The sequence below is a fragment of the Stegostoma tigrinum genome, chromosome 4 (assembly GCF_030684315.1).
Source record: "Stegostoma tigrinum isolate sSteTig4 chromosome 4, sSteTig4.hap1, whole genome shotgun sequence".
In the NCBI taxonomy this organism is placed as follows: domain Eukaryota; kingdom Metazoa; phylum Chordata; class Chondrichthyes; order Orectolobiformes; family Stegostomatidae; genus Stegostoma; species Stegostoma tigrinum.
Genome location: NC_081357.1, coordinates 39,634,110 through 39,659,249, shown reverse-complemented (window position 1 = coordinate 39,659,249; position 25,140 = coordinate 39,634,110). Strand labels below are relative to the sequence as shown.

General features: G+C 40.6%; 1 protein-coding gene across 2 annotated transcripts; it reads left to right on the top strand.

Annotated features, from left to right (window-relative positions):
- Nucleotides 1-233: 233 nt before the first annotated feature.
- On the top strand, nucleotides 234-24,241 carry akirin2 (akirin 2). 2 transcript variants are annotated; one of them, XM_048530783.2, is made up of 6 exons: nucleotides 234-824; nucleotides 5,600-5,743; nucleotides 16,410-16,448; nucleotides 16,667-16,819; nucleotides 20,952-21,023; nucleotides 22,235-24,241. In XM_048530783.2, the coding sequence occupies exons 1-6, from the start codon at nucleotides 650-652 to the stop codon at nucleotides 22,243-22,245; spliced, it is 594 nt and encodes a 197-aa protein (XP_048386740.1). In that variant the 5' UTR covers nucleotides 234-649; the 3' UTR covers nucleotides 22,246-24,241. The 2 variants fall into 2 exon arrangements, with proteins under 2 accessions (XP_048386740.1, XP_048386741.1); XM_048530784.2 differs by lacking the exon at nucleotides 16,410-16,448 and having other exon boundaries at nucleotides 235-824.
- Nucleotides 24,242-25,140: the final 899 nt, after the last annotated feature.

The following is a 25,140-nucleotide window of genomic DNA, read 5'->3' as shown; positions in this document are numbered from 1 at the left end:
ACACTAATCGCTGCAGCAAGTTACTCTCATTGATCACAGCATCCTGTTACTGCTTGAATGTACCAATGGGGGGTTTAAATGCAACAGCTGGGAGGCTCTCACCCCGCTGTTCATGCCGGGTTTTGTAGTATCGCTTCCCGTCCGCAGCGTGCTGAGGAGTGGAGGTGTGGACTACAACTCCCGGCAGGCAGCGCGGGCCGGGTGACGTCTGCGCAGTGACGCGTAGAGGCTGGCGTTGTTTATTGTGGCCGGGGACGCCATCACGGTACGAGGTGGTAGTGGGTGCAGCAGCAGCAGGAGCAGGAAGCGGGGGGGAAGAAAGATCATCCATTGCCATCCGCTCCGCTGCCGGTCGATATCGACCTGGTCGTTGCTGTACCATTATCGCAGCGAGTGGTGCCATCAGCCCGAGTGGATATTGGAGCAAAAAGGAGAGAATCGTTTATTGTTGTTGCTGCTGCTGGTGGTGGGGGAAGGAGAGACATCAACTAGTTTCCGGCCGAGGGGGTTCTCTTTTCATCAGGGAATCGATAAACCGGCTTCACCACCCCCTCCTTGAAAAGAAACCGCCGACTCTCTGCGGCCGTTCGTCCTTCGTTCCTGCCTGTCGTTGTCCTCTTTTTCCTCCCCTCCGGCCAACACAGTCGCCATGGCCTGCGGAGCCACACTCAAAAGGACTATCGATTTCGATCCCCTCCTCAGTCCCACGTCACAGTCCCCGAAGAGGAGGCGCTGCACCCCGCTCAACTCAGCCGCTTCCCCCCAGAAATACCTGAAAATGGAGCCGTCTCCCTTCCGGGAGGTGACCCCCCACCTCACCACAGGTCAGTCAGTGCCGGGCCGAGGAGGACAGCGGAGTCGGGTGGTGGTTAAATAGAAAGGGCAACACCAGGAGGGAGGGGATGTATGGGATGGTGGTGTGGGGGGATGGGGGTATGAGGGCGGCAGCTCGGACTCTGACTGGGCGGCGCCTAGGCGCTCGCAGCTGGGCGTATGGCCCACCGCCCAGCTCAGGTTCTCCTCCACCCTTTCTCGTTCTCTCTCTCTCTCTCTCTCTCTCTCTCTTTTCTTTCATTCTTCTCGCCGCGACGTCGACCCCTTTTTTTTCCCCTCTGCCTCCTTACCCCTCCGTCCGCCAGAACTCTCAGCCCCACACCCCCGCCCGCCTCCAACAAACACCGCCCCTGGCTTCTCTATCCCTCCCACCCTTCCTTGCAACCCCCTGTCTTCCCTTCCCCCTCTTCAATTTTTTTTCTGCTGTTCTTGCCACTCCAACCTGCCTTCCCCCTCTTCCAAACCACCCCCCCTCCCAATGCGTCAGCTTCCCTTCCCCTTCCTTTCCTTGGTGAGCCTTCTGGCTAGTGATATAAATCCATTGATCTATACCTGACATTAGTGGGAGATGTAATGGCTTTCTCAAAAGGAATGACCTGACACGTCTTCTGACAGCCTATAAATAAGTCTCTCCATTTATCTTGGAGACTGCAGTGAAAATAGCCTGTTTCTCATTGATCTGAGAATTGTTTTTCCCTGCAAAGATTTATTATTAAAATTGGGTGTTGCTTAGCATTGTGACCTTTTAATCCAGAAAGGAAATGATGTATGAAGCTTGTGTAGCCTGCTTTCAGACCACTTAGTTTAAGGGTGTGTCGTGCAAATTTGAAAAACTTGCTTAAATATTTAATCACTTGCTGTGTGAATGCAAATCTGTATTGTAGAAGATCAGGACTTTGTAATTTCCGTATAAGGGAATGCGCTAGATTTGTCTACTTCTCCATTTGATTACTTTTTGCCTATTTTGCAAAAGAGGGGGATTTACTTGTGCAAAAGCTCTTGACAGCTATTTTCTCACGAAGTTTTTGGTTTACTACCTTGTTGGTTTAAGCTGTTTTGCATATCTTGATGTGCAATGACTTGATTGGACAATTGGTTTCTATTGTCTAATAAGAATATTTTAAATTTAACTCCAATATCCACCATTCTTATTCCTTTTTAGCTCTTCGTTTTGCAACACAAGTGCTACAATACACTTTTGAGGATTGACCGTATCCTGCATGACTTACCTTCTTGGCCAAATTCCCTGTTGCTGGGGTAGTGGTATTGGATAACTGGGAAAACTTGCTACACGAGTGAAAGTGAAACCCAGCCCCCTTGTCATCCGTTTATTTCTTCAAAACAAAACTTTTTGTCTCCTTTTTATCACTTATTATAATCAAGCACTCATGAATCAAATCTGGTGGTTACCTCTGTTATCCCTGTGATGACTTGGGTTCAGCAATAGCCTCACTTTAATTATTCACTTATAGGAGGTGGGTATCATTGCCAGTGATTATTGCCCATCTCCAATTGTCTAGAAGACACTTTAAAAGTTGACCAAGTTGCTGTGGTTCTGGAGTCATGTAGACCACACTCTGTAAAGATAGCAGATTTCCTTTTCCTGATGTTCGATAGTGAACCACATGGGCTTTCATTACAATCAACAGTAGTTAGCTTAAATATTGGGTTAACATTTTATTCTAGGTTTTTTTATTGAATTCAAATTTCACTTGTGATATAGTGGATTGATCGTAGCCACAGTTACCTAGCTCCAGAGGAGCCCCTTTCTTGCATTGCTCAACTTAATCCCACTTTTCATCACTTAACCTCGTAAACTGTGTCATTTCAACTGATCATCCAAAAATGTTTCCTTGTGTTCCCTCAATCTGTTGCCCTTCACCTTTAAAACTATGCTCACTTCATTATTGACCCTTCAGCCAAGGAGATTGGGTGTTTCTTATCCACTGTGTCCATGGGGCCCCCTCATATGCACCTCAGCCTTCTCTGCTCAAAAGAAAATAACCTGGGGCTGTCTGTGACTAAAACACACACTTTTTTCCCCATTAAAAATCCTGGTGAATCTCCTGCACACCACCACCTGTGCAGTTACATCCTTTCTACAGTGAATGGGCAGAACTATACTCAGTACTCCAGCTCCAACATAATCTCGCTGCTTTTATAATCTATGCCACAGCTGATAAAGGCATAGTCTTTACTGCTGCCTTTAACTAACCTTGTTAACCTTCCCTGTGCCCTCAGGGATCTGTAGACAGGTACCCCAAAATTCCATGATAACGAGAGCTGGATGAACACAGCAGGCCAGGCAGCATCTTAGGAGCAGGAATGCTGACGTTTCAGGCCTAGACTTGAGCCGCCTAGTGTCCTGGAATTCATTGACTTCTCTTTATCTTGTTCCTCCTTTCAAAGTGAGTCACTTAACACTTTTTCTTGGGTTGAATTACATCTGCCAGTGAGCTGCTCATCTCAGCATCTTGTCTGACTTCCTGTAACCTAAAACCACGTTTCTCGCTAATGATCACCCAGCAATTCTTTGTGTCATCCAGTTTTTACTTATCGCTTTTCCCCATTCCTTCGGTCCTGGCTGGGAATGCACTAAAATGATGCGAAAGATGGTGGTTTAAAAATAAACAATTTGACCTCCATAATCTTGTATTGGATTGAATATACGTAGGATCACTTATTTGATCATTGAGGTCTTTGACATGCAGTCTGTTTACCTTTTTCCATTGCTGACACTAAAAGTGGAATTCAGTTGCAAGAACATCACAACTTCCTAAATGCTCACCCAAAATTGTAAATTGTTCCAATTGTACTATTAATGGGTACTCTGTTCTAATTTTGTAATGAACAATTGCTATTATTTGAAACACACCATGTGACTGTTCACTTTGAGCTTAAGCAGAGTGTTCCAATAGATAACCGCTTGCAGGAAGCATCACTGACCAAGCTGATCCTCACCTCACTTGATCTGCATTTTTCAATAAGTGTACTGACAAATGACCAGGATCCAAGAGCCCTAGGTGTTTTGTTTTATTTCTCTTCACAAACTACCCCCAGGACATGTACTTGAACCTTCCAAGTCCGAGCTCTAAAGGAAACAGCATGTCTTGATTTTGGCAGAATGGATTGAAAGTCTTTCAAGCAGCCTACAATTCATCTTTAAAGCCACATGTCTCCAGTATTTTTCCTGAAACCTAGTGGCCAACTTGCCTTGGTATTCCATTGATTTGTATTTGTAATGCATTCTATTTCGAAAGCATTGGTAAATGCAGGATATTAAAAGCAGCTCTGCTGTTGTCTGTGACTATAGATACTTGTTGCAACAGTGTTATGATTGATGGGCAGGGATGTGACTGCAGTGTCAAGTGTGATAGTACATCTTCCTTTTGGTATTTTGTTGACCAAATTTCTTTCACAAAGAAAACGTTCAACTTTGTAGAAAGATCGCTATTGGTGTTTGCTCTGACCAGTCAGGGAAGCAAATTTGGTCATGACCTCTCTTTCACTATTGAATATGAAGATGAATGTTTGGTTTTCTCTTTATTTCTTAAGTATCAGTTGTGCCCGGTTACATAAGGGAGACGTCTCTTCAATTAGAACATAGAACATTACAGCACAGTACAGGCCCTTTGGCCCTTGATGTTGTGCCGACCTGTCATACCGATCTCAAGCCCATCTAACCTACACTATTCCATGTACGTCCATATGCTTATCCAATGGCGACTTAAATGTACCTAAAGTTGGCGAATCTACTACCGTTGCAGGCAAAGCGTTCCATTCCCTTATTACTCTGAGTAAAGAAGCTACCTCTGACATCTGTCCTATATCTTTCACCCCTCAATTTAAAGCTATGCCCCCTCGTGCTCGCCGTCACCATCCTAGGAAAAAGGCTCTCCCTATCCACCCTGTCTAACCCTCTGATTATTTTATATGTCTCAATTAAGTCACCTCTCAACCTTCTTCTCTCTAATGAAAACAGCCTCAAGTCCCTCAGCCTTTCCTCCATAAGACCTTCCCTCCATACCAGGCAAATCTCTGCACCCTTTCCAAAACTTCCACATCCTTCTTATAATATGGTGACCAGAACTGTACGCAATACTCCAAGTGCGGCCACACCAGAGTTTTGTACAGCTTCACCATAACCTCTTGGTTCTGGAACTCAATCCCTCTATTAATAAAAGCTAAAACACTGTATGCTGCCTTAACAGTCCTGTCAACGTGGGTGGCAACTTTCAAGGATCTGTGTACATGGACACCGAGATCTCTCTGCTCATCTACACGACTAAGAATCTTACTATTAGCCCTGTACTTTGCCGTCCGGTTACTCCTACCAAAGTGCATCACCTCACACTTGTCTGCATTAAACGTCCATTTGCCACCTCTCAGCCCAGCTCTGCAGCTGGTTGGGGAAATAACAAAGGAATCAGGGCATTGGCATTTTACTGACTGGACCAGTTAACTTAACCTTGTTACTTGTACTGAGGCAAATTAATCTTCATATAAATAAAGTATACTGTTCCATGTAACTTGTGATTTTTAATTTCACCATTAATGTGATACCATCATATGTAATTGTCTGGAGCAAACTGGCTACGTCTTTTTATATATGCACATGTTCATAGATGACAGGCTTCACAGCAGTAAAAGCTTCTCTCCAAGTCTCGACATTATATTGTTTACTGGCAGAATCTCCTGATATACTAGTATGAACCAAGTTTTTAAAGTGCTCCTTTTAGTTGTAACTTTTTTATTGCTTTTTTAGAGCAAATTCTATACAACATAAAACAGGAGTACAAACGCATTCAGAAGAGGAGGCATTTAGAAAGCTTCCTGCATCAAAGTGAGGGAAGTTGTTCAAGTGATGCACCATCTCATGTTCCAATTTTAAATGGACCAGCTTTGCAAGGTATGTACAGGCTTCAATGTGGTAATCTAGGTTCCTTGCTAAAGTCTGCATGACTGATGGAGTTAACTGTAGTTGTCTGTGTGTATTTAAAATAAAAGTTATGATTTATATGCTCTAGCAGCAGTTGAGATGTTTTTGGAATGAATTCTGGAGTTAAGCAGAGGTCAGCATGCAAGGCAATGTGGTTGCCCATTTAATGTCTAATTCATAACTGGACATAATGGAGGCTTGACATCTTGCAATGGATTGGAATGGATTTCCTTTTGTGCAAGAAATATCTGCCGTCCATTGAGCAGAGCTAGATGCTGGGCACCACAGCTAGTATTGAATTACACTGCACTTACTGTGAATCTCCAAGTGATCATGATTTTTGTTTGAATGTTGCTTGATGATGTTTAAGATGAGCAGTGTTTTACTATTACAACTGCATTCATGGAAGTAGGGTGACATTACAAGCTACTCGTATGCATGCACACTTGTAGAATAATAAACATGAGTAGATTTCAACAATAATAGTTTTTTTTAGTTTGAAGGTAATTGTCTGCTCGAGTTCTTGTTAATGGCAGTACTGAATGATGTGAAATGACAAGTCACTGTATAGCAATAGCTATAGCTATGTATATAACTGCGACGTTAACTTGGAAGGCAATGCATGTTTTTTTGAGTTTAAAAGTAATTTACTTTTAACTGAGAAACTTCAAAATTTTGTAGACTAGTGCTTGGTTAGTCGATGTTAATCAGTGAGGCCAGACGTGATATGAGAGAGAGTAAAACAATGAGTGCTGAAGTCTCAACGAATTAAGTGAGCCAGTTGCAATTTAAATTTTCTTTTAGTCTGGAATTGTACAAACTAAATAATACTCAGTTAAATTTTGATTTACTTATAGCTTAATGATAGTGATATTTCTGAACTTGAAACACTGATTTAGTTAAATGTGGCAGGATAGGATGATTTGTGGGAAATGGTGGACACAAGTATTCACAGTAGCCATATTTGCAGCCTTAGGGCTTCATATTAAATCTAGTCAGTTGGTATTGGAGCCTTGGTATTGTGATGCATTAAGGAGGAAAAATTTACCTGGATAACTTATTCCATCCAGTAGTCGAACCTCTTCGGTGAACTACCACTGATTCAGTCTGTAGTTGGTGATTTGTAGGGTGTGACTTGCAAGTGAGGCAGGTATGGGAATTCAGGTGATGGCACTGAATGAGCTTCAGCTCTTGTAAACATATCCACAGGAGCAAGATTCTTGCAACTTGTGGGAATGAGACAGAATAGAAGATGAGCAAACCTGAGAACTGTATCGTACTACAGGTGGCATTAACTTTGCTTTTTGAAAACTGGTATAATGGTAGAAGTGGACATTTATAGTCATTAATTGGTACAGCCTAAAGTGCTGAAGACTGTTGCTTTTATCCACTGTCGAGGTTGAGTGAGCCAGGCTTCAGAGGAACTTGGTGTGGATGGGACAGGACCCGAATGTAGTCAGTACGCATGCAGATGACATGAGTAACACTGGGGTTTTGTTACAGAAGAATAAGCAGCAAGGGGCTGTATTAAATGTGGAGATGCAGATGTTGAAATTGCTGGATTTCTGCCTGGGATACATAATTTGGCATTAGCTGCATAAGACTAGAATTCAGTGTATGGCGTTAAGGTTGGTTCTATGGGGAAACAAAAGATCGGCTTCAATTCCTGGAGACAGTGGGAACTGCAGATGCTGGAGAATCCAAGACAACAAAGTGTGGAGCTGTATGAACACAGCAGGCCAAGCAGCATCTGCTGCTTGGCCTGCTGTGTTCATCCAGCTCCACACTTTGTTGTCTTCAATTCCCTGGAGCTTAGACGCTGGTGTGGTGTTGCAAAGGGGAATCTGCTGTGTTAGGATAACCTTGACCTGAGTAATACTGGGGCCAGTGCACTAGTGAGTTGAATAACCTGGGGCTGTAGAAACAGTGTAAGATTAATTTGTGTGAGTGGGCATTTAGAAAGTTAATGAGTGGACAAGACAATGGAGCAGGTTAGTGACATGTCTAATGATGTTACAAGTAGACAAAGCCTAGAAACACGCAGCAGCAAGTATGGCCTTTGTAGGGAAAATGGCAAAATTACAAAACTCGATTGCTTTCATTACAAACAACACAGTTTCTACCTGTTTGGCACAAATAGAAATAAATGAAGAGGACACGCTATATGTCAGTGTGCTGTCAGGATTTAATTATGCAACTTTTTCTTCTACCTGCTTGGTTGATGCTTTGTAACTGTATAAAGCTTTTAAAAAAAAATTGTATCTGAAGTGACTTCAAGGCTAATCCATATCCAATCTACTCTGAAAACTTTTTTTGTATGTTTGAAATCTGACAAAATAACATTACAGCAGCTGAGACAATCAACAACACTTTAAATAAATCAAGACACAACATCAGATTGCTCTTGAAGAAATTCTATGATCTGCATCTTTGTTGCAAACTAATCTGCCCTTCCTTTCCCACCCCATCTCATCCCAGACTTCGAAATCTGTTCATTAGCCCATAAACAACATCTCAAATTAATGAACAAAATCCTATCTCTAGCTGTCTTTACACCAAGGAAAATAGAATAGGTAATAACCGTTACAGAAACCTGGTTACACGGTAATCAGGACTGGAAACTGAGTAGTCATTAGTACTTGATATTTTCAGAAGGGTTTGAAGAAAGGAAAAGGGACATGGGATCATAAGAGCAGCAACTTAATACTTTAAGGGAGGTGTTGGTGTAATATGTCAATGGACCACTAATCAAGAACCCTGGTTTAGAACATAGAACATTACAGCACAGTACAGGCCCTTCGGCCCTCTGTTGTGCCGACCTGTCACATTGATCTCAAGCCCATCTAACCTACACTATTCGGTTTACGTCCATATGCTTATCCAATGATGACTTAAATGTACCTAAAGTTGGCGAATCTACTACAGTTGCAGGCAAAGTGTTCCGTTCCCTTATTACTCTGAGTAAAGAAACTACCTCTGACATCTGTCCTATATCTTTCACCCCTCAATTTAAAACTATGCCCCCTCGTGCTCGCCGTCACCATCCTAGGAAAAAGGCTCTCCCTATCCACCCTATCTAACCCTCTGATTATTTTATATGTCTCAATTAAGTCACCTCTCAACCTTCTTCTCTCTAATGAAAACAGCCTCAGGTCCCTCAGCCTTTTCTCCTTGAGACCTTCCCTCCATACCAGGCAACATCCTAGTAAATCTCCTCTGCACCCTTTCCAAAGCTTCCACATCCTTATAATGCGGTGACCAGAACTGTACACAATACTCCAAGTGCGGCCACACCAGAGTTTTGTGTTTAGTGTTCTGCAGATGTGGATACCATGGGAGGTGGTGGAATTTCACCTCAATAAAAGCTGATACAATGGTCACCATGTAACCATTCTGAATTGTTGTGAAATGAAACCTTTTTTTCTGCTTCACTGACTCCATTCTAAAGTACCTGGTCTGACCTAACTGGATGGGCATTAAGTTCTGGCGTGGCTAGCGACACCCACGACCCAACTTGGAGAATGGAGGTCAACAATAGCAAGGATGTAAATAGTGGAGAATTATGTTAGCCGTACTGTCAAACCTTGGCCGGAAAGGTTACGGTTCAAATCCCACCTGGTTCAGAGGTGTCAGAACCTGCCTGAATGGGTGACATTGAAAAACAAAATGTCACGAGTAGGTGTAGTTTAGCATCCCTAACATTATCCATACTGCAGGACATTACTAAATTCATTAATTGTGGCTAACTAATCTTTGCTTGAATGAATGAATGAATCAAAGGTGCAATCTTTTAGTAACTTAGAGGATGAATTCAATGTTTTCTATTGAGTGACCATTTTTAGCTCATTCTCTTCTGGCCAAAAAATAGCAAGTGTTGCCTATTCTAATTCCATGCCTGTGAAGTCCTGTAAACTTACAGATTTATGCACTACCTAAATTCGTTGAGGATATCTGCCACCATAGCCAAACCAGGCAAAGAGCTCCAGCAATTCACCACCCTCTATGAAAATTTTCCTTTCTTCCTTCTTTCACCAGTGACCCCTGGTGTTGTTCATTAGTTGATCTCTGGAAGAGAAAATGGGTCTTCCTTGCCGATTCTAGTTAGACTCCCTTGTAATGTTTGCCTCCTCTGTTGTAAGGAAAACAGACCTAGTCTATTCTATCAGAGATAATGGGAACTGCAGATGCTGGAGAATCCAAGATAACAAAGTGTGGAGCTGGATGAACACAGCAGGCCAAGCAGCATCTCAGGAGCACAAAAGCTGACGTTTCGGGCCTAGACCCTTCATCTGATGAAACATCAGCTTTTGTGCTCCTGAGATGCTGCTTGGCCTGCTGTGTTCATCCAGCTCCACACTTTGTTATCTAGTCTATTCTATACTTCCTTGGAGTGGCAATTTTCTTGACCTGCCAGCAAACTTGTGAACTTGCTCTGTGTACTTTTTCTCCAGAGGAGTTTTGACCTTCCTGTAATGAATTGAGCAGAAATGTATGAAAAGTTCCAGTCACAGCCTAATGAGTAATTTGTACAGTTACAACATTGTATGATACAAAAAGAAAAAAAACTAGTTGCAATGAAAGAAAGCATTGTTTTGCTTTTTTAACCACCTTGTATCTACCTGTCTCCACCTTTTCAAAGACTTGTGGAGATCTGTTTCGGGGTCTTTCATTTGCACTGCTCTCTCAATATCCTCTTGTTTACTGTGTATTCTGGAGCTTTGTCCCGTTTTTCTCAATCGCTTCTATACATTAATTTCCAATTGCCATTGTTCACTCAACCAAATCATTGATACTAATCATTCTGGCTTGACAGCCAACTACTTCACTGGCCACAGTTTTGCTCATCACAACTTGAAGGCATGATTGGGAAATGGAGTTCAAACATTAACCCACATAATGAACAGCAAGGGTCCAAACACTGAACTGTGGGGCATCACTAGTCACTCCTCTTCCATTTCCATCAGTTATTACCTCTTTTAAGGAGTGACCTTCCCTAAAAGAATGGTAACTGTACCCGATTAATCCATTGCCTTTTTTTAAGTGACAGTTTATCATGTCTCGGAATTGGTTCCGATGATTGATTTGCACACTTTATCTCTCACACACACACCACCCCCCCACCCCCGCCTCCCAAAGCAAGGTTAGCCTAACAGGCCGGTAGTTATTTGGCCTATCCCTTGCATTGCTTTTATACAATTACTTAATGTTCTTAGACCACCAGTTATCAGATATGTCCTGTATCTAATGAAGAATGAAAAATGATCCGTGACATTTTTGCTCTCCCTGGTTTCCGTTTTAGCAACCAGGGATATGATTCACCTGGTATTCGTGATTTTCTTTCTTTCAAAAATGTCTGTCCCTCCAGAACTATCTTTTCACATCATGCTTATTTTATCCAATATTTCACATTCCTCTTTTAACTGGAATGTCTACATGAAATCTATCCTCAAAGGATAAAGTACTCTTTAAGAATTCTACCCACAACTTCTGCATCCACACACAAGTCATGTGTGTTTGTTACCCCCAACTCTTTGCATGGAAGTTCTCTTGTTCTCAAAATACCCATGTTGTTTTATCGGGTTTGTTTTTCGAAAAAAAACAAAAGAATTGTGGATGCTATAAATCACCAAGGTGCTGGAAAAGCTCTGCAGGTCAGGCAGCATTTGTAGAGAGTTCAGAGTTAATGTTTTGGGTTGAGCGACCCTTCCTCAGATGTTTTTGAACATGTTTTTAATGTTCTTACTTGCTTTCCTAATTTCATTTTAAACTTCACTGTGTACTTTCAGTTCTGCTCTTGGTGTTCTACATATTCAGTTTTTTGTGACTGCCCCAAGCTTCCTTTTTCTATTTTTGTCTTGTACTGTGTGCTTCTTATTTGCTGGGGCTCTCTAGGTTTAGCAGTACTATTTATTTTCTTTGCTGGGACGTGTCTACATTGCCTTTAGAATCTCATTTTTGAATGCCTCCAACCAACCTGCTTGTTTGTTTTAAGCTACACCAGCATTGCTTTATAAAAAGTTTATGTCCTCCTTTTCCATGATAAGCTAAATCTAACTGTGATCGTTACTTCAAACTAACCACTACTCGTGCACTTGCACAGCCTCATTCCTAAGACTAAATCTAGAATAGCCCTTTGTTTTTCTTGGTCTTGTGCCCTTTTTAAGTGGGGGGGGGGGGGGGGAGAAACCAAATCTCTTGTATATAGTTCAAGAGCTGTATGATCTGTGCTTTCACACTGTCTGTATTTCAGTTAGTGGGGTCACTGAAATCCTTAAATGTGTTACCAATTTGATTTTGCACTCAGACTTTCTACATATCTGATTTTCTCTTTATCACACCTTCCTTCAGCTGTAACTTACTTTATGCTTCACTTTCACTTTTCCCCACCCCCTTCTATTCTGCATGAAAATTGTTTAAACTCTAATGCTGAATTGGCATTTTTGCACCTCCTTAGTAATGATGCCACGCTGCTGTGTCTCTGCCATATTCATGACTGACTTAGAAATACATTCTAGTGCCAACTAAAGAACAAGCTGTTTTTAAGATCTTGTAGTGAAACAGAACAAGATTGATCAATGACTTCACAGCAATACTCCCTAATGGCTTTGTTTTTCAGTGCATGGACCTTTGGAAGTCTGTGTGTGACATCAACTTCCAGCGTCAGAAGTCTGTGTCAGTACACCAAACAGTTTGTGCGCAAAACCTTGACTGTGCAACTTAAAGGAAGTGTTGCCTCTCAGTGAAGGTACTTCCTGGCAACAAGAATCATAACATGATAGAAATTTATCTTTTTACAAAGCTTAAAAAGGACTAATAGTACAGATTAATGTGAATCCTTGTGGTAGATTAGAGGATTGGACAGATTTTGGTCATCAAATAATTACTAAAATAAAAGTGGAAAAGTATCAGGAAGCTAGCAAGCAATTTAAAAATGTGAATTTCTGTAAATTTTCTAAAGCACAGTAATTGAGGAAAGTGCTTCTGTCCTTAAAGGGCAAGAATGGACGTTAATAGGAAGCAGTGAAGTTATTGTTTTTTTTCTGTGAAGAAGACAGAAAATACTCAAGAATACTTGATTTTTCAAGTGGCCAAGCTAAGGAAAAGGTACTAGTTAAACTACAGTTTAACAAATTTCATGGACTTCATGGCTTTCATCTTAAAGTCCTTAAGTGGCTGCAGCTATAAATGTATCGGATGAGACATTACAGAATTCTGGAGAGATTTCAGCAGTTTGGTAACTTGCTATGCTTAAACCTTTATTCAAGAAAGAAGGGGAGCAGGAAACTATAGGCTATTTAGACTAAATCTGACTTTGCGGAAATGCAAAAATCCTTTTTTTTGGAGGTGGTAGCAGGACATTTGTATTACAATCAGAACCCGTCAAAATGGCTTTGTGTAGGGGAAGGGAAATCATGTTTTATCAACTTTATTTTCCTTGTGTTAATAAGCAAAGTGCTTAGTCGGGGATTTCAAAATGCAGATATGTGTTTGGATTTTCAGAATATATTTTGCTGAGGTGCTACATCAAGGGGTTACTATGCAAGTGAAGAGCTCAATGCAAAGGTTTAGTATGTTATCAGAGGATTGAGTGACAGGAAGCAAAAGAAGGAATAAATTATCCATTTCTGTTTGACAAACTATAAAAAGTGGAACACCTCGGGAATCTGAGGCGGAAACCTCAGCTTAGTTTATATCAGACTTGGATGTTGGAACCAAATGTATGGTAGCTAAGATTGCAGGTGACACCAGGATAGGAAGGAATGTCAAGTCGAGGACTTTCCAAATCACTCTGCAGCATTTTTTAGGTCAGATGAGTGGGCAGTGTAATTGGGTGGGGGACTGGTGGTGGTAGGGATTTTATTTAAAACTAATAATTTTGGCAATTTAGATTCATCAGAACAAAAAAATCTGGGTCCCAAAGAGCAACAAACATTTGATTGTTCCCAGCGCAACAGGCAGTAAGATATAGGTGCAAACATAGAGACTGAGTCTGCTCTGTCATTGTAGATCATGATTGTGATTTTTCTGCTTTTTGCCTATAAGGCTGATTTAAAGCCTATCACTATCTTGAACATAAATGATGACCCAGACACACTAGCCATCTATGGAAAAGAATTCCACAGCTTCTCAACCCTCAAGTTCTTCATTGATCATAAACAGGTGACCCCTTAGTCTGAGATTATGCCGCCTTGTCCTAGACACTCCCACAAGGGGAATCAGCCTTTGTTTGCCAAGTCCCCTAAGAATCTTGTATGTTTCAATAAGGTTGTTTCCCCATTCTAAATTCCAAACACTACATACCTAATTATTGAACTTCTCATAAAACAATCTTTCCACACATGGAATCAATCTAGTGACTCTTCCCTAGTCTGGCTCCAGTGCAAAATGCCTTTCCTTAGATAAGGTGCCTGAAAGCTCTGCACAGTATTCCTGCTGTGGTCTCTAATGCTTACTACAGTTTTAGTAGAACATCTCTACTTGAGTACTCAAATGTCTTTTGAAAGAAAGGACAACATTCCATTTGCCTTCCCTATTACCAACGTAACTTGGATGCCACCTTGTGATTTATGCAAGGACCCTTTAATCCTCTGTTCTCTTGCTTTCTGCTGTCTTAATGTTCGCCCCTCTATTCTTTCTCCCAGACTACACAATCTCTTTTTTGCCCATATTGCAATATCCTTATTCCAGTTGTCTTTTTAGACAACCAATCCTTTATCTATGCTAATATACTACCTCCAACATGCCTTTTTTTCCTCAAGTAGCCTTGTCGTACCTATTCAAATGCCTTCTGAAAGTCCTGTGCTTCTGTTTATTTATCTTGCTGATTACATCAATCATGTCTGACAATTTTACTACAATTTTACCCCTCCAAGCCACATATGATCATTGTGTCTGACAAACTTGAGTTTTTGGAGGAAGTTCCTGAAAAATGATTTGAGGGTAGCATAATAGGTCTTTCTTGGGCTTTAGTAAGACTTTTGACCAGATTCTAAATGGTAGTGTAATAGGTCATGTGGAATTCGATGAGATTGCCAGTTGGATTCCTAATTGGCTTAACAGCAGGAGACAGTGGTGGTAGAAGGTTACTTTTCAGACTGGAGGCCTGTCACCAGTGGTTCTCATTCTGGGTCCTCTTATTCTCATTTGATGGATGAGAATATAGAAGAAATCGTTAGTAGGTTTGTGGGTGACCTCAATTTGAGGCATAGTAAACAGTGAAGAAGGTTTTCTAAGATTTACAAAGGATCAAATGGGTAAATGAGCTGAAAAATGGCAGATGTAGTTCAGTTTCAATAACTGTAAGGTTTTGGTTATTCAGAGAGACAGGACTTGTACAGTTAATGGTAGGCCCTTTGGTAGTGTTGAAGAACAGAGGAATTTAGGGCTTCAGGCACATACTACTTTGTTTGCATCACAAAAAGACAGTAGTTAAGCATGCTGAGAAGTGACCATGTTAGAAGTTTATAAAATCATGAGGGGTATAGATAGGATTAATGCTAGGTGTTGGATAGGGGATTTCAACACCAGGGGACATATTTTTAAGGCAAGAGGAGAGATTTTTAGAAAAAAGACAAAAGGGCAGTTTTCCACAAGTGGTTCATGTGTGGAGTGAACTTCCTGAGGAAGTGGTGGATATGGGCACATTGCACCTTTTTAAAAAATGCTTATAAATGCATGAATAGGAAAGGTTTGGAGGCAAATGGACTAGGAGCAGATGGGAACTAATTTAGTTCAGGATTAAGTTTAGCATCGACTAGTTAGACCGAAGGGTCTGTTTCCATGCTGTATGACTATATGCACTTTCTAAAAATACTCCGCTCATTGCCCAGTAACCGGTGTTAAAGGATGTAATGTTAGGGTTTATTAAGTTAACAGGCCTATGGTTAAGGATATTGTAGGAACTGCTGATGCTGGAGAATCTGAGATAATACTGTGTGAAGCTGAATGAACACAGCAGGCCAAGCTGCATCAGAGGAGCAGGAAAGCTTGACGTTTCGAGTCGGGACCCTTCTTCAGAAATGCTTATGGTCCATGGTTATCTTTTCCCCCCTCTTTAAAGGTGTTGCATTGGGAAATTGCCAATTATCTGGCATTTTTTCCAGGAATTTCTTAAGTTTAGACTACCACTTGTGCATCCACTGTCTTTGTTGCAATTTCCTTTCAAGATGTATCTGATCAGGTCCATGGTCTTTAGCCCAATTAAGTTCCTCAGCACCTTTTTTGTCTAGTAATAGCTATTGTACTGTATGTGATCATCATCTATTTTGCTTCCTGAATTCTTTTACTCTACTTTGATCTCAAGCTTCTGAAATATGTGCCCCTCCAACTATGGCCTTGTTTGGATTCGCAGTCATATTTGAAGGTCAAGCCTTCAGGTGTCTAAGGCTCCAAGTTCTTATTCTGCCCCAACACCCCTCTGCCTTGTAACACTGCTTGCTTTCTTTCTTTTGAGGCATTTTAAAACCTACTTCTTCAACAAAGTTTTTGGTTATCTGAGCTACTATCACCTAATATGGCAATACTTTATCACTTCTTCAGTGAAGTATCTTGGATTGTTTGATTTTATATTAAATTTATCGTTCATAGTCTTAACAACACCCAGTGCAATTGATTGCTATTTCGTTGACATCCACAGAATACCACAGGCTTCTGGGACAAGTGGCAGCTTGCGGTGGTGAGTCAAACATCATTCAGTGATGCTCTGCTGCATTTGGAGTTCGCTTTGGCCCTCTTGTAACCACTTGTCAACAGGTGCAACGTGGAAAGATAATGGAAACAAGTTGGGAAATGTTCAGTCTCATTAGGTGCTATTTAACTTTGAGCATTTCAAGCATTTCCACATTAAAAAGTTAAGATAACAAGACCTGTATTATGCTTTCTTTTAAACCTCAGGCACTTCGTCTGGATCATTGTCACCACAGTCAAAAAAAGACCAGCCACTTTTCACTTTGAGGCAAGTTGGAATAATCTGTGAACGCCTGATTAAAGAGCGTGAAGAGAAGATCCGTGAAGAATATGAAGAAATACTGGATACAAAGCTGGCAGGTAAATTTGGGTGGCGTCCTGACATTTGGTCAAATGGAATATCAAATGAGAGCATAAGGGCAAATACTGAATTCCATCTGATTAGATTCTAAAGTCTTGGCACCTTTTTTAAGTGCAGATATTTACACTTGTATCATTTTGAGCTGGGGAGTTTCTTAAAAAAAATCTCTATGCTGAGATACTTGCAGCATAAAAAAGGAAATAACTGGTGTTCATTCCTGAATGTGGTCAGTCTCTCACTTTTTTTGTTCTGGCTCAGAGCAGTGTTTTTTTCTGTTTTGTTTTCACTTTTTGGGCCATAAGAGCTAAGAGCAGAATTAGCCCATTTTGCCCATCAGGTCTTTTCTGCTATTTGAGCATGGCTGATATGTTTCTCTACTCCATCCTCCACCTTCTTCCCAAAGACCTTAAACTTCTTTCGAATCAAGAACCTATCTTTTTAAATACACTGACGTGGTCTCCACAGCCTTCTGTGGCAATGATTTACCACGGATTCAGTACTCTTTACTCTGACACTGCTCTCAGATCCTGGTCTTTCTCACTAGCAGGGTCATCTCCTGCTTTTAATGTCCACTCTATCCAGGCCTGTCAGTATTCCATAAGTTTCCATGTGATCTCCCCCTCACTGTTCTAAACTGAATAAGTACAGACCCCGTGTCCTCAGCTGCTCTCCATCATGACAAGTGCGCACCCCCCCCCACCGCACGCACGCACGCGGTCATTCTTGTAAAACGTCTGGACCCTCTTGAATGTCAGCACATCCTTCATCAGTGAGGGGGGGGGTCAAAACTGCTCTCTCTTTCCAAATGTGGTCTGACCAGACCCTCAGCAGTGCATCTCACTGCTCTTGTATTCTTACCTTCTTGAAATCAATACTAATTTTCACAGTTAGGAAGGCAAATACAATGAACCTGTTTATTAACTTTGAGAATCCTAAACTAGGACTCCCAAGCCTTTGTGCCTCAGATTCTCAGGCTCCTCTCCATATAGAAAATATCTCCTCTTCTCTATATCTCTCTTTCTCCCAAAGTATATTACACTTGCCCACATTTGTATTCCATCTGTCATAGCTTTGCCCAATCGCTTAGCCTGTCCAAGTCCTTCTGCAGCCTCCCTGCTTCCTTAACACTATCAGTTCCACCCCAAATCTGTCTCCTCTGTTAACTTAGCAACAATGCCCTTGGTTCCTTCTGTCCAGAATGTTGATACACAGCATATACGATGTGGTCCCAATGCTGACCTCTGTGGAACTAGCTACTGGTTGCCAACTTGAAAAAGACCCCTTTTTCCCCCCACTCTGCCTTCTGCCAGCCAGCCCATCTTCTCTTCATTCTGTACCTTGCCCCTAACACCACGCAGCCTCCTGTCTGGCACAGTCAAAAGCCTTTGGTCCAAATAGACTGTGTCCACTGGCTCTTTTTTTCTCTTTGTAAAGAAGACGTAACCATTTTATTTGGAGACACAGATTGCAAAGTGTCTTCTTTCCATAGTACTTGTCAAATGGATTGCAGTTGCTATAATGGATTCATCCTAATGCCACACTCCCCTTTATTGTAATGATTCCAGTAAGTGTGTAGTAGCAACGCATTGGACAACAGGATCTACAGCTCCATTTTAGCAATGGATTCACTTCCGACTCTGAAGTTCTGGTATGTTGCAGTTGACTTTCACTGAAAACTGATGCGAAGTAGCTATTTGGTTCCTCTGCCACATCTCTGTTCCCCCTAATACTTCTCCAGCCTCATTCCAGCTGTCCAGTGTCTACTCTTGCCACCCCCCCTTCTCTGGTTTGTAAAAGCTTCTCAATCCTCTAATTAGTGGCTTCCCACTGATTTTTTTCTACTATGCTGTATTGCTTTTTCTTTTATGCTGTACTTCAATTGCCTCATCCTCCCCAAAGTATGCTACTTTTTCCTTGGGATGAATTTCTTCGGTGTCTCCTGAATTATCCTCAAACCCTGCCATTGCTGCTCAGCTGTTTTCCTGGCAGGCCTGCCAATTAACTGTGGACAGTTGCTCCCTTCATTTTTTTATTATCCAACAAAGTGACACATGACTTGTAATTGCTACTGTGCTCCCAAGTGGAGGTATGACTCAAAGATCAACTTACCTACTGACAGCAAAGCAGGTATTGAGAAAATAGTATACAGCCGCAGAAATGTCACATCATTAAGTCAGTCTGGGATGTTTTATGGATTCCAATTTGAAATCTTTTGTTCTGTGTTCAACTAAAAACCAGAATTACTATAAATAGAAATGAAATGACACTTTTATTAGCAGCCAGAGTTAATGGCTTTCACAGCACCAACAAAAGTGCTGTGGATGTGGTCAAAAAAAATTATACCTGGGCCTGGTGGCAGTGAAGTATTTAAATTTGTTTTTTTTTTAATTCATTTATGGGGTGTGGGTTTTGCTGGCTGGGCTGATGTTTATTACCACCTCAAGAGCAACTGGGAATGGTGGTAGGGCCATCTTGTACCATTGCAGCCCATTTGCTGCAGGTAGAACAACAATGCCATTAGGGAGGGAACTCTAGAATTTTGACCTAGTGACATTTCCAGGTCTGGGTGGTGAGTAGCTTGGAAGGGAACTTTTAAGGTGGAATGCCCATGTATCTACTGCTCCGGTCATTTTTAGTGTCCTTCTGTTAAGCCCAGAGACATTTTAACTGCAATCTATATTGCTCTGCACTGCTCTTTAGGCATTGGCAACTTGTTATACATACATCCTCTTCCAATTTTCAGCTGTAAAACTTGTTGAAATCTGCCTTTGCTACTGCTTCCATCTTAAAAAGGTATGAATGCTGCTATTGCAGTTGAGTGGCATGAAAAATGAGCCTTCCCATTCCAACACTCCAAAAGTAGATGTGCTGCATCCTGAAAATGTGTACTTTTTGGTTAAAAAGCATGATTATATTCACAGATAATAATTTGAACAAATCCTAGATCAGACTTGATAGTGTTGGAAACAGTGTGTTATGGAAAAGCTTTATGGTAAACAATTTGAGATGAATCTGAATTTACTTTTGTTAATGGCTAAGTGCAACATCTTGGGACTTAAAATGGAGGTGGGTGTGGATCAGAATATTGTGCAAACAAAGTAGGAGTGTGCATCCCAAGTACATGTTTATAAGACCTTTTGACATTTTATTGTGCTTGATGTGGTCCTTGAACCTTGACTGGTAAGGTGTGAGGAAGGGATCTTGAAATCAAGACGTTTAGCCAACTTTGTTTAAAACTGGCAAAAATCATATACTTTTTCTTTATTGGTCGCTATGTCAGAGTAGCCATTTGAGGGTCCAGGTTAAGGCTCTCTGCTGGTAAGTGGTTTTGTTTATTTAAGGCAAAGTTGCATTATTATTATTTAAGTGATCTGTGCAGTTAGTAAATTTAAGTCATGTATGTGCCCCTGCATGATGTTTCTCTTGATGCATTTTTACATTGATTACGTGCACCTCTTTATCAAACAGCATGTCCTGTAGGTGCTGATTGATGAAATAAAGTACAGCAAACTTTTTATTTCGTGGTGTTAATTCAACTACTTTTTTGCCAGTGGATATTTTGAGGTAGCTGATTTATAGTTGTAGTATTCACCTTCATCTGTAGCTATACTACGGTCAGAATGGAGAGTTGATATTCGAACACAGGGTGAAATCGGGAAGAGTATTGCCATGCCATGCTTTTTCAATCATGCACACAACTGGCATGTAACATTTACGAAGTCCTTTCTAAGTATATCTCAATGGTTTTTTTTATTCATTTGAGACTGAGACTGGCTCAGTGGTTAGCACTGTTGTGTCACAGTGCCAGGGATCTGGGTTCAGTTGTATCCTCTGGTAACAGTCTGTGGGGAGTTTGCACATTCTTCAGGCCTGCATGGGTTTCCTCTGGGTGCTTTGATTTCCTCCCACAGTCCAAAAGATGGGCAGGATAAGTGGATTGGCTCTGGTAAGTTGCCCATAGTATCCCAGGGATGTGTAGATTAGGTGAATTATGGGGGATTGGCTCTGAGGGTCAGTGTGGACATGTTTGGCTGAAGGGCCTGTTTCTGCACTTTAGGAATTCTATGATATCTTTGGTTAAGCATTAGTCTCTTATTAGAGACACTGATTTTTGATCTGGATGTTTTTCAGAACAATATGATACTTTTGTGAAGTTCACACATGACCAGATAATGCGACGATATGGAGAACAACCTGCCAGCTGTACGTATACAGATCAGTTTCTTTAAGTGCTGTTCTCCAAACTCTGCTTTTTCAGCTTGTCTGCAACATCCTTCTGAGGGTTCATGGTCTCTACTCACCAGCTAGTAGCATTGAATGTGGTCTGAGGTGACATGCCTTTTAATTTCTTTTAAATGCATATCTCTTAAAAGCAAGATTTGAAACCCACAGTAGCATCACATGTGTTTTGTTTGCAGTCATGTGCTGTCTTAAAAGGAAAATCCTATATAGTTTACTAGGGAGAGAGATCCACATTTTTAAAATATTAAGCTTGTCAGTATTCTAGAAATACATGGTGATGGAGAAATCAACAGGTCAGGCAGAATTAACTTTTTGAGTCTAATATGACTACTTTGGAGTTCTAAAGGAGTCATTATTAGATTCTACATTAACTTTCTTTTTCCATAGTTACTGTCAGACCTGAGTTTGTCCAGCATGCTATTTCAGATCTGTGGATGCACAACTTTAAAGTGTGTTCAAAGCAAATCTGAGGCTGTTTCTTTAATTTTAAACTCGTGATCCTGTACAGTAAATAGGAACTTTATAGCCTTGCGAATTTACTGCTTTTATATTAAGTCGTGGTGATCAGTGTGTCTGAGCTTCATCTCTACAATGCCTATGTATGGTCAGCTTGTGTTCCCAGTTGTATCCCTTCCTTCCATTTACATCAATGCCATTCCATTAAGCATCTAGCATGTGAGACAGTGCAGTATCATCAGTCAAAAATCACAATCTCAACTTTAACAAAAGTATCATCGCTGTGTTACATAAGCATGCTGCACACCTAACCAAAATAAAATGCATAGTCTGGGCTTGCATCCTGAATAGTTTGCATTTGTACTGGCCTTAATCACAGGGAGCAACTGTTCTGTCTGGTATAGAGATAAATGGCATTTCCTTTATTATACAGCACCTGTAATATAACTTCAGATATACAGTTGATTTATTGCAAACCTTTAGAAAAATCTAAATACAGTGACCTTGTTTCTGACTTGGGCTGAAAAATGCCCACTTCTAATTTTATCCCCGAAGACGAGCCTTGTATTCATTGTGTATTGTCAGTGATAGTTGGTGAGGGGGGAAAAAGAAATTTGTAACTTGTATCTTTGCAATAAAGTGGAAAAGTGTAAATTTTAGAAGCTTGCTTTCTTATTCTTCCCTTGAGTTGATGTTTATTTTCTTCTAATTCACAGATGTGTCTTGAATTGTCCCGCGTTTCTGTGGAGTGCCCTTCCTTTTGAACACTGCAAGTTGGCTGTTTCTGAGACTTGTAGCAGTGCCATATTAACCACCTGTGAGCATAGGGTGTTTCCAGCTTGACAGTGGCAACCACTTTCTGCAGCATATGTTTATTGGAGTGCTCCTGATTTGTCATCACTTAATTGGACCTTTGCTACCTGTACTTGTATACCAGTGGCTCCCTGTTAAAATTTTGCTGTATTGTTAAAATCCAAAAAGCTTTTTCCTTTTGATTTTAATGACTTTAAAGGAGCAATGCTGGTATTCCAGAATTAGCCCTTCACATATAACTTCAGCATTGTATCATAAATGTTGGACTTTTAGGAGAAGAATCAGTCCAGTATGGTTTTGACAGTGGGCTTTTTTTTTTTGCAAACTGACTCCTGGCTGCAAAAGGCATTCAAGGAGAACCGTCAATTTATTTTTTAAATTACTATTACCTGTGTAAGTGTTCTTAAACTTTTTCAAGCTGGATTTGTGGAGGCTTTCTGTTGCCTGGTTTTTAGAACCAAGTCATATTGACAGTACTGAGGTTCACTATCAGATCTGCAGGTGAGCAAGGTGAAATGTTGCTTCCTTATTTTAACGTGATTTAGTATTTTCATTTAAACTGATTTAATGAAGAATAATTAAATCTAGTCATGTTTTGAATCCAAGCATCGATCTTGACTGAGTTGAAGCAACTTGATCTGTTTTCCTGACACCCAAAAGGGCATGGCTGCAGTTTGACCTTGTTTCTGTTTTGGATATTTACCTTTGTTAAATAGTAAATATGTTAAATCAAAATGTTGCTTTCCAAGAACTGTTTGGATGCTAGGATACAAATTTGACTCTTTTAAAACCTGAGGTTGTTGATTTCTAACTTTTACCATTGTGATGATATGAGTGAATTTTGAAAAATGACTTGCAAAAAACTAGGTCAGGTTAACCATTAAACTATAAATATCCAAGAAAACTTAAAGTGAACATGCTTCCAAGAGCAGCTGTGAAGATGCAGCAGTTAGTAGCAATGTCTTTAGTGTCTGCAGGCGTGTGATTTTTTTTTATGTCTGGAGGGTAAAGGTTCGCAAAAGCTCATTGTGCACTACACTTCTTCTGCAGGCAAAAAGTCAGTTTGAATGTTGAATGTTGAATGATGAGATTAATTATCCCTACCGTATGGTGTGAGGGGTTGCCTGCATGTATCTGTGGTCTTGCCTGTTAAACGAAGGGCTTAAACAAGGTTTTTTTAAGAAGAATTAAGAGGGGCTCGGAAGGGGTAACTGAAGCTTCATAGTAATTTTTTTTGGAAAATAGTAAATTTTATTTATTCTAGCAGTCTTTCAAAGTTTATTTCTTTTTGATGTACCATTATTTTACTGTTCTTTGTAGTGTAATGGAATTTAGTTGACAATAAAAAATGTTTACGTCCAGTTTTAAGGATTACTGTTTAAAATGGTGTGAAGAATATGCTAAACAGAAAGTGAAGTATGTAATACAGGTTCAGCCTCTGTTGTTTAGAACTTTTGAATGCCCCTTATACTTCGGAATGGATTTTGGTTTCAACAAGCAGGATATGACTGACTAAATTATGAAATAATGTTGTGCTAACATTAATTTCTACTGTGGTTGATGCTAAATCATCTCAAAAAACTATTTGAGAACATACAGATTCATGAATTTCCAGAGTCCTGTTCTATGAAGTATTACATTGGCTCAGTCATAGCAGATTCTGCTGAGTTTTAAACTCTTGTTCTATCCAGTGCACCAATGAGGCTGGCTGTTTTTAGTGCTATTCTGAGGGAATGGCATGTGAATACATTGATTGCTAAGTGAGGTTGTTTGCAAACCCAAAATAAATTGCCTGATTACAGTTATACAGAAGTGCAAGTGAAAGTTTTTAGTCAAACGTGAAATTGAATTTGACATGCTGCAACTTCCCCCATCCTTGTTGCACTTAATAAAGTACCCTTTTCCATGGAGCCTCTGGTTTTTTTTTCAAACTTGGCTAATTTTGAGTACAGCAAATGGCCACTAAGTTTCAAGTTAATGTTGTCAGGGATGTTTCTTAATGCAGCAGCCCCTCAGAACAGCACAGCAGCATCAGGGTAGCCTATTACTCACATTTTTGTTTCTAGTTTGAATTCACAACATTATTACCATTTAAGCAAATCTAGTACTCGTTTGTCAAGGCTCAGAATAAGCAATTCTGCTTGCAGTGAATCCAGCATTGTGAATCCAGCATTGTGGACATTCAGTAGCTGGAATCCATTGCACATGAAGTTATTGATTATGTATTTGTGATTTCATGAGATGCTTCAAGCAAGTAAAATTGGAGACAATGGAGAAATGAAACAAAATGTGAGGCTGGATGAACACAGTAGGCCAAGCAGCATCTCAGGAGCACAAAGCTGACGTTTCGGGCCTAGACCCTTCATCCAGCCTCACATTTTATTATCTTGGAATTCTCCAGCATCTGCAGTTCCCATTATCTTGGAGAAATGAAACAGTCCAGTTTGCCCTTCAGCAAACTGGAATGGACTTTGATGGGCTGAATGGCCTCTGATGTAAGTCACTGATAGCTGGCCAGTCTAGGGTGACGATACTGCTTTAAAGGTTAAATTGCCCAGTACATTGGACATGTCACTGGTGAGTGACCTTCATTGACTGACTTGACAATTTAAAACTACACATTAAGCAATAAACATCGGACATTCAGATTAGAGCATGGAACATAGAAAAGTACAGTATAGGCCCTTCAGCCCACAATGCTGTGCTGGGGAATAATCCTAATCCAAAAATAAAATAACCTAACCTACATTCCCCTCAATTCACTGCTGTCCATGTGCATGTCCAGTGGTTGCTTAAATGTCACTAATGA

What these genes read in the sequence shown, in the direction of transcription:
- akirin2 (XM_048530783.2), top strand. Translation starts at nt 650, where the DNA reads ATGGCCTGCGGAGCCACACTCAAAAGGACTATCGATTTCGATCCCCTC. An exon ending in AAATGGACCAGCTTTGCAAG is followed by an intron (nt 5,744 to 16,409) that starts GTATGTACAGGC and finishes TGACATCCACAG; the next exon opens with AATACCACAGGCTTCTGGGA. An exon ending in ACAAGTGGCAGCTTGCGGTG is followed by an intron (nt 16,449 to 16,666) that starts GTGAGTCAAACA and finishes TTTAAACCTCAG; the next exon opens with GCACTTCGTCTGGATCATTG.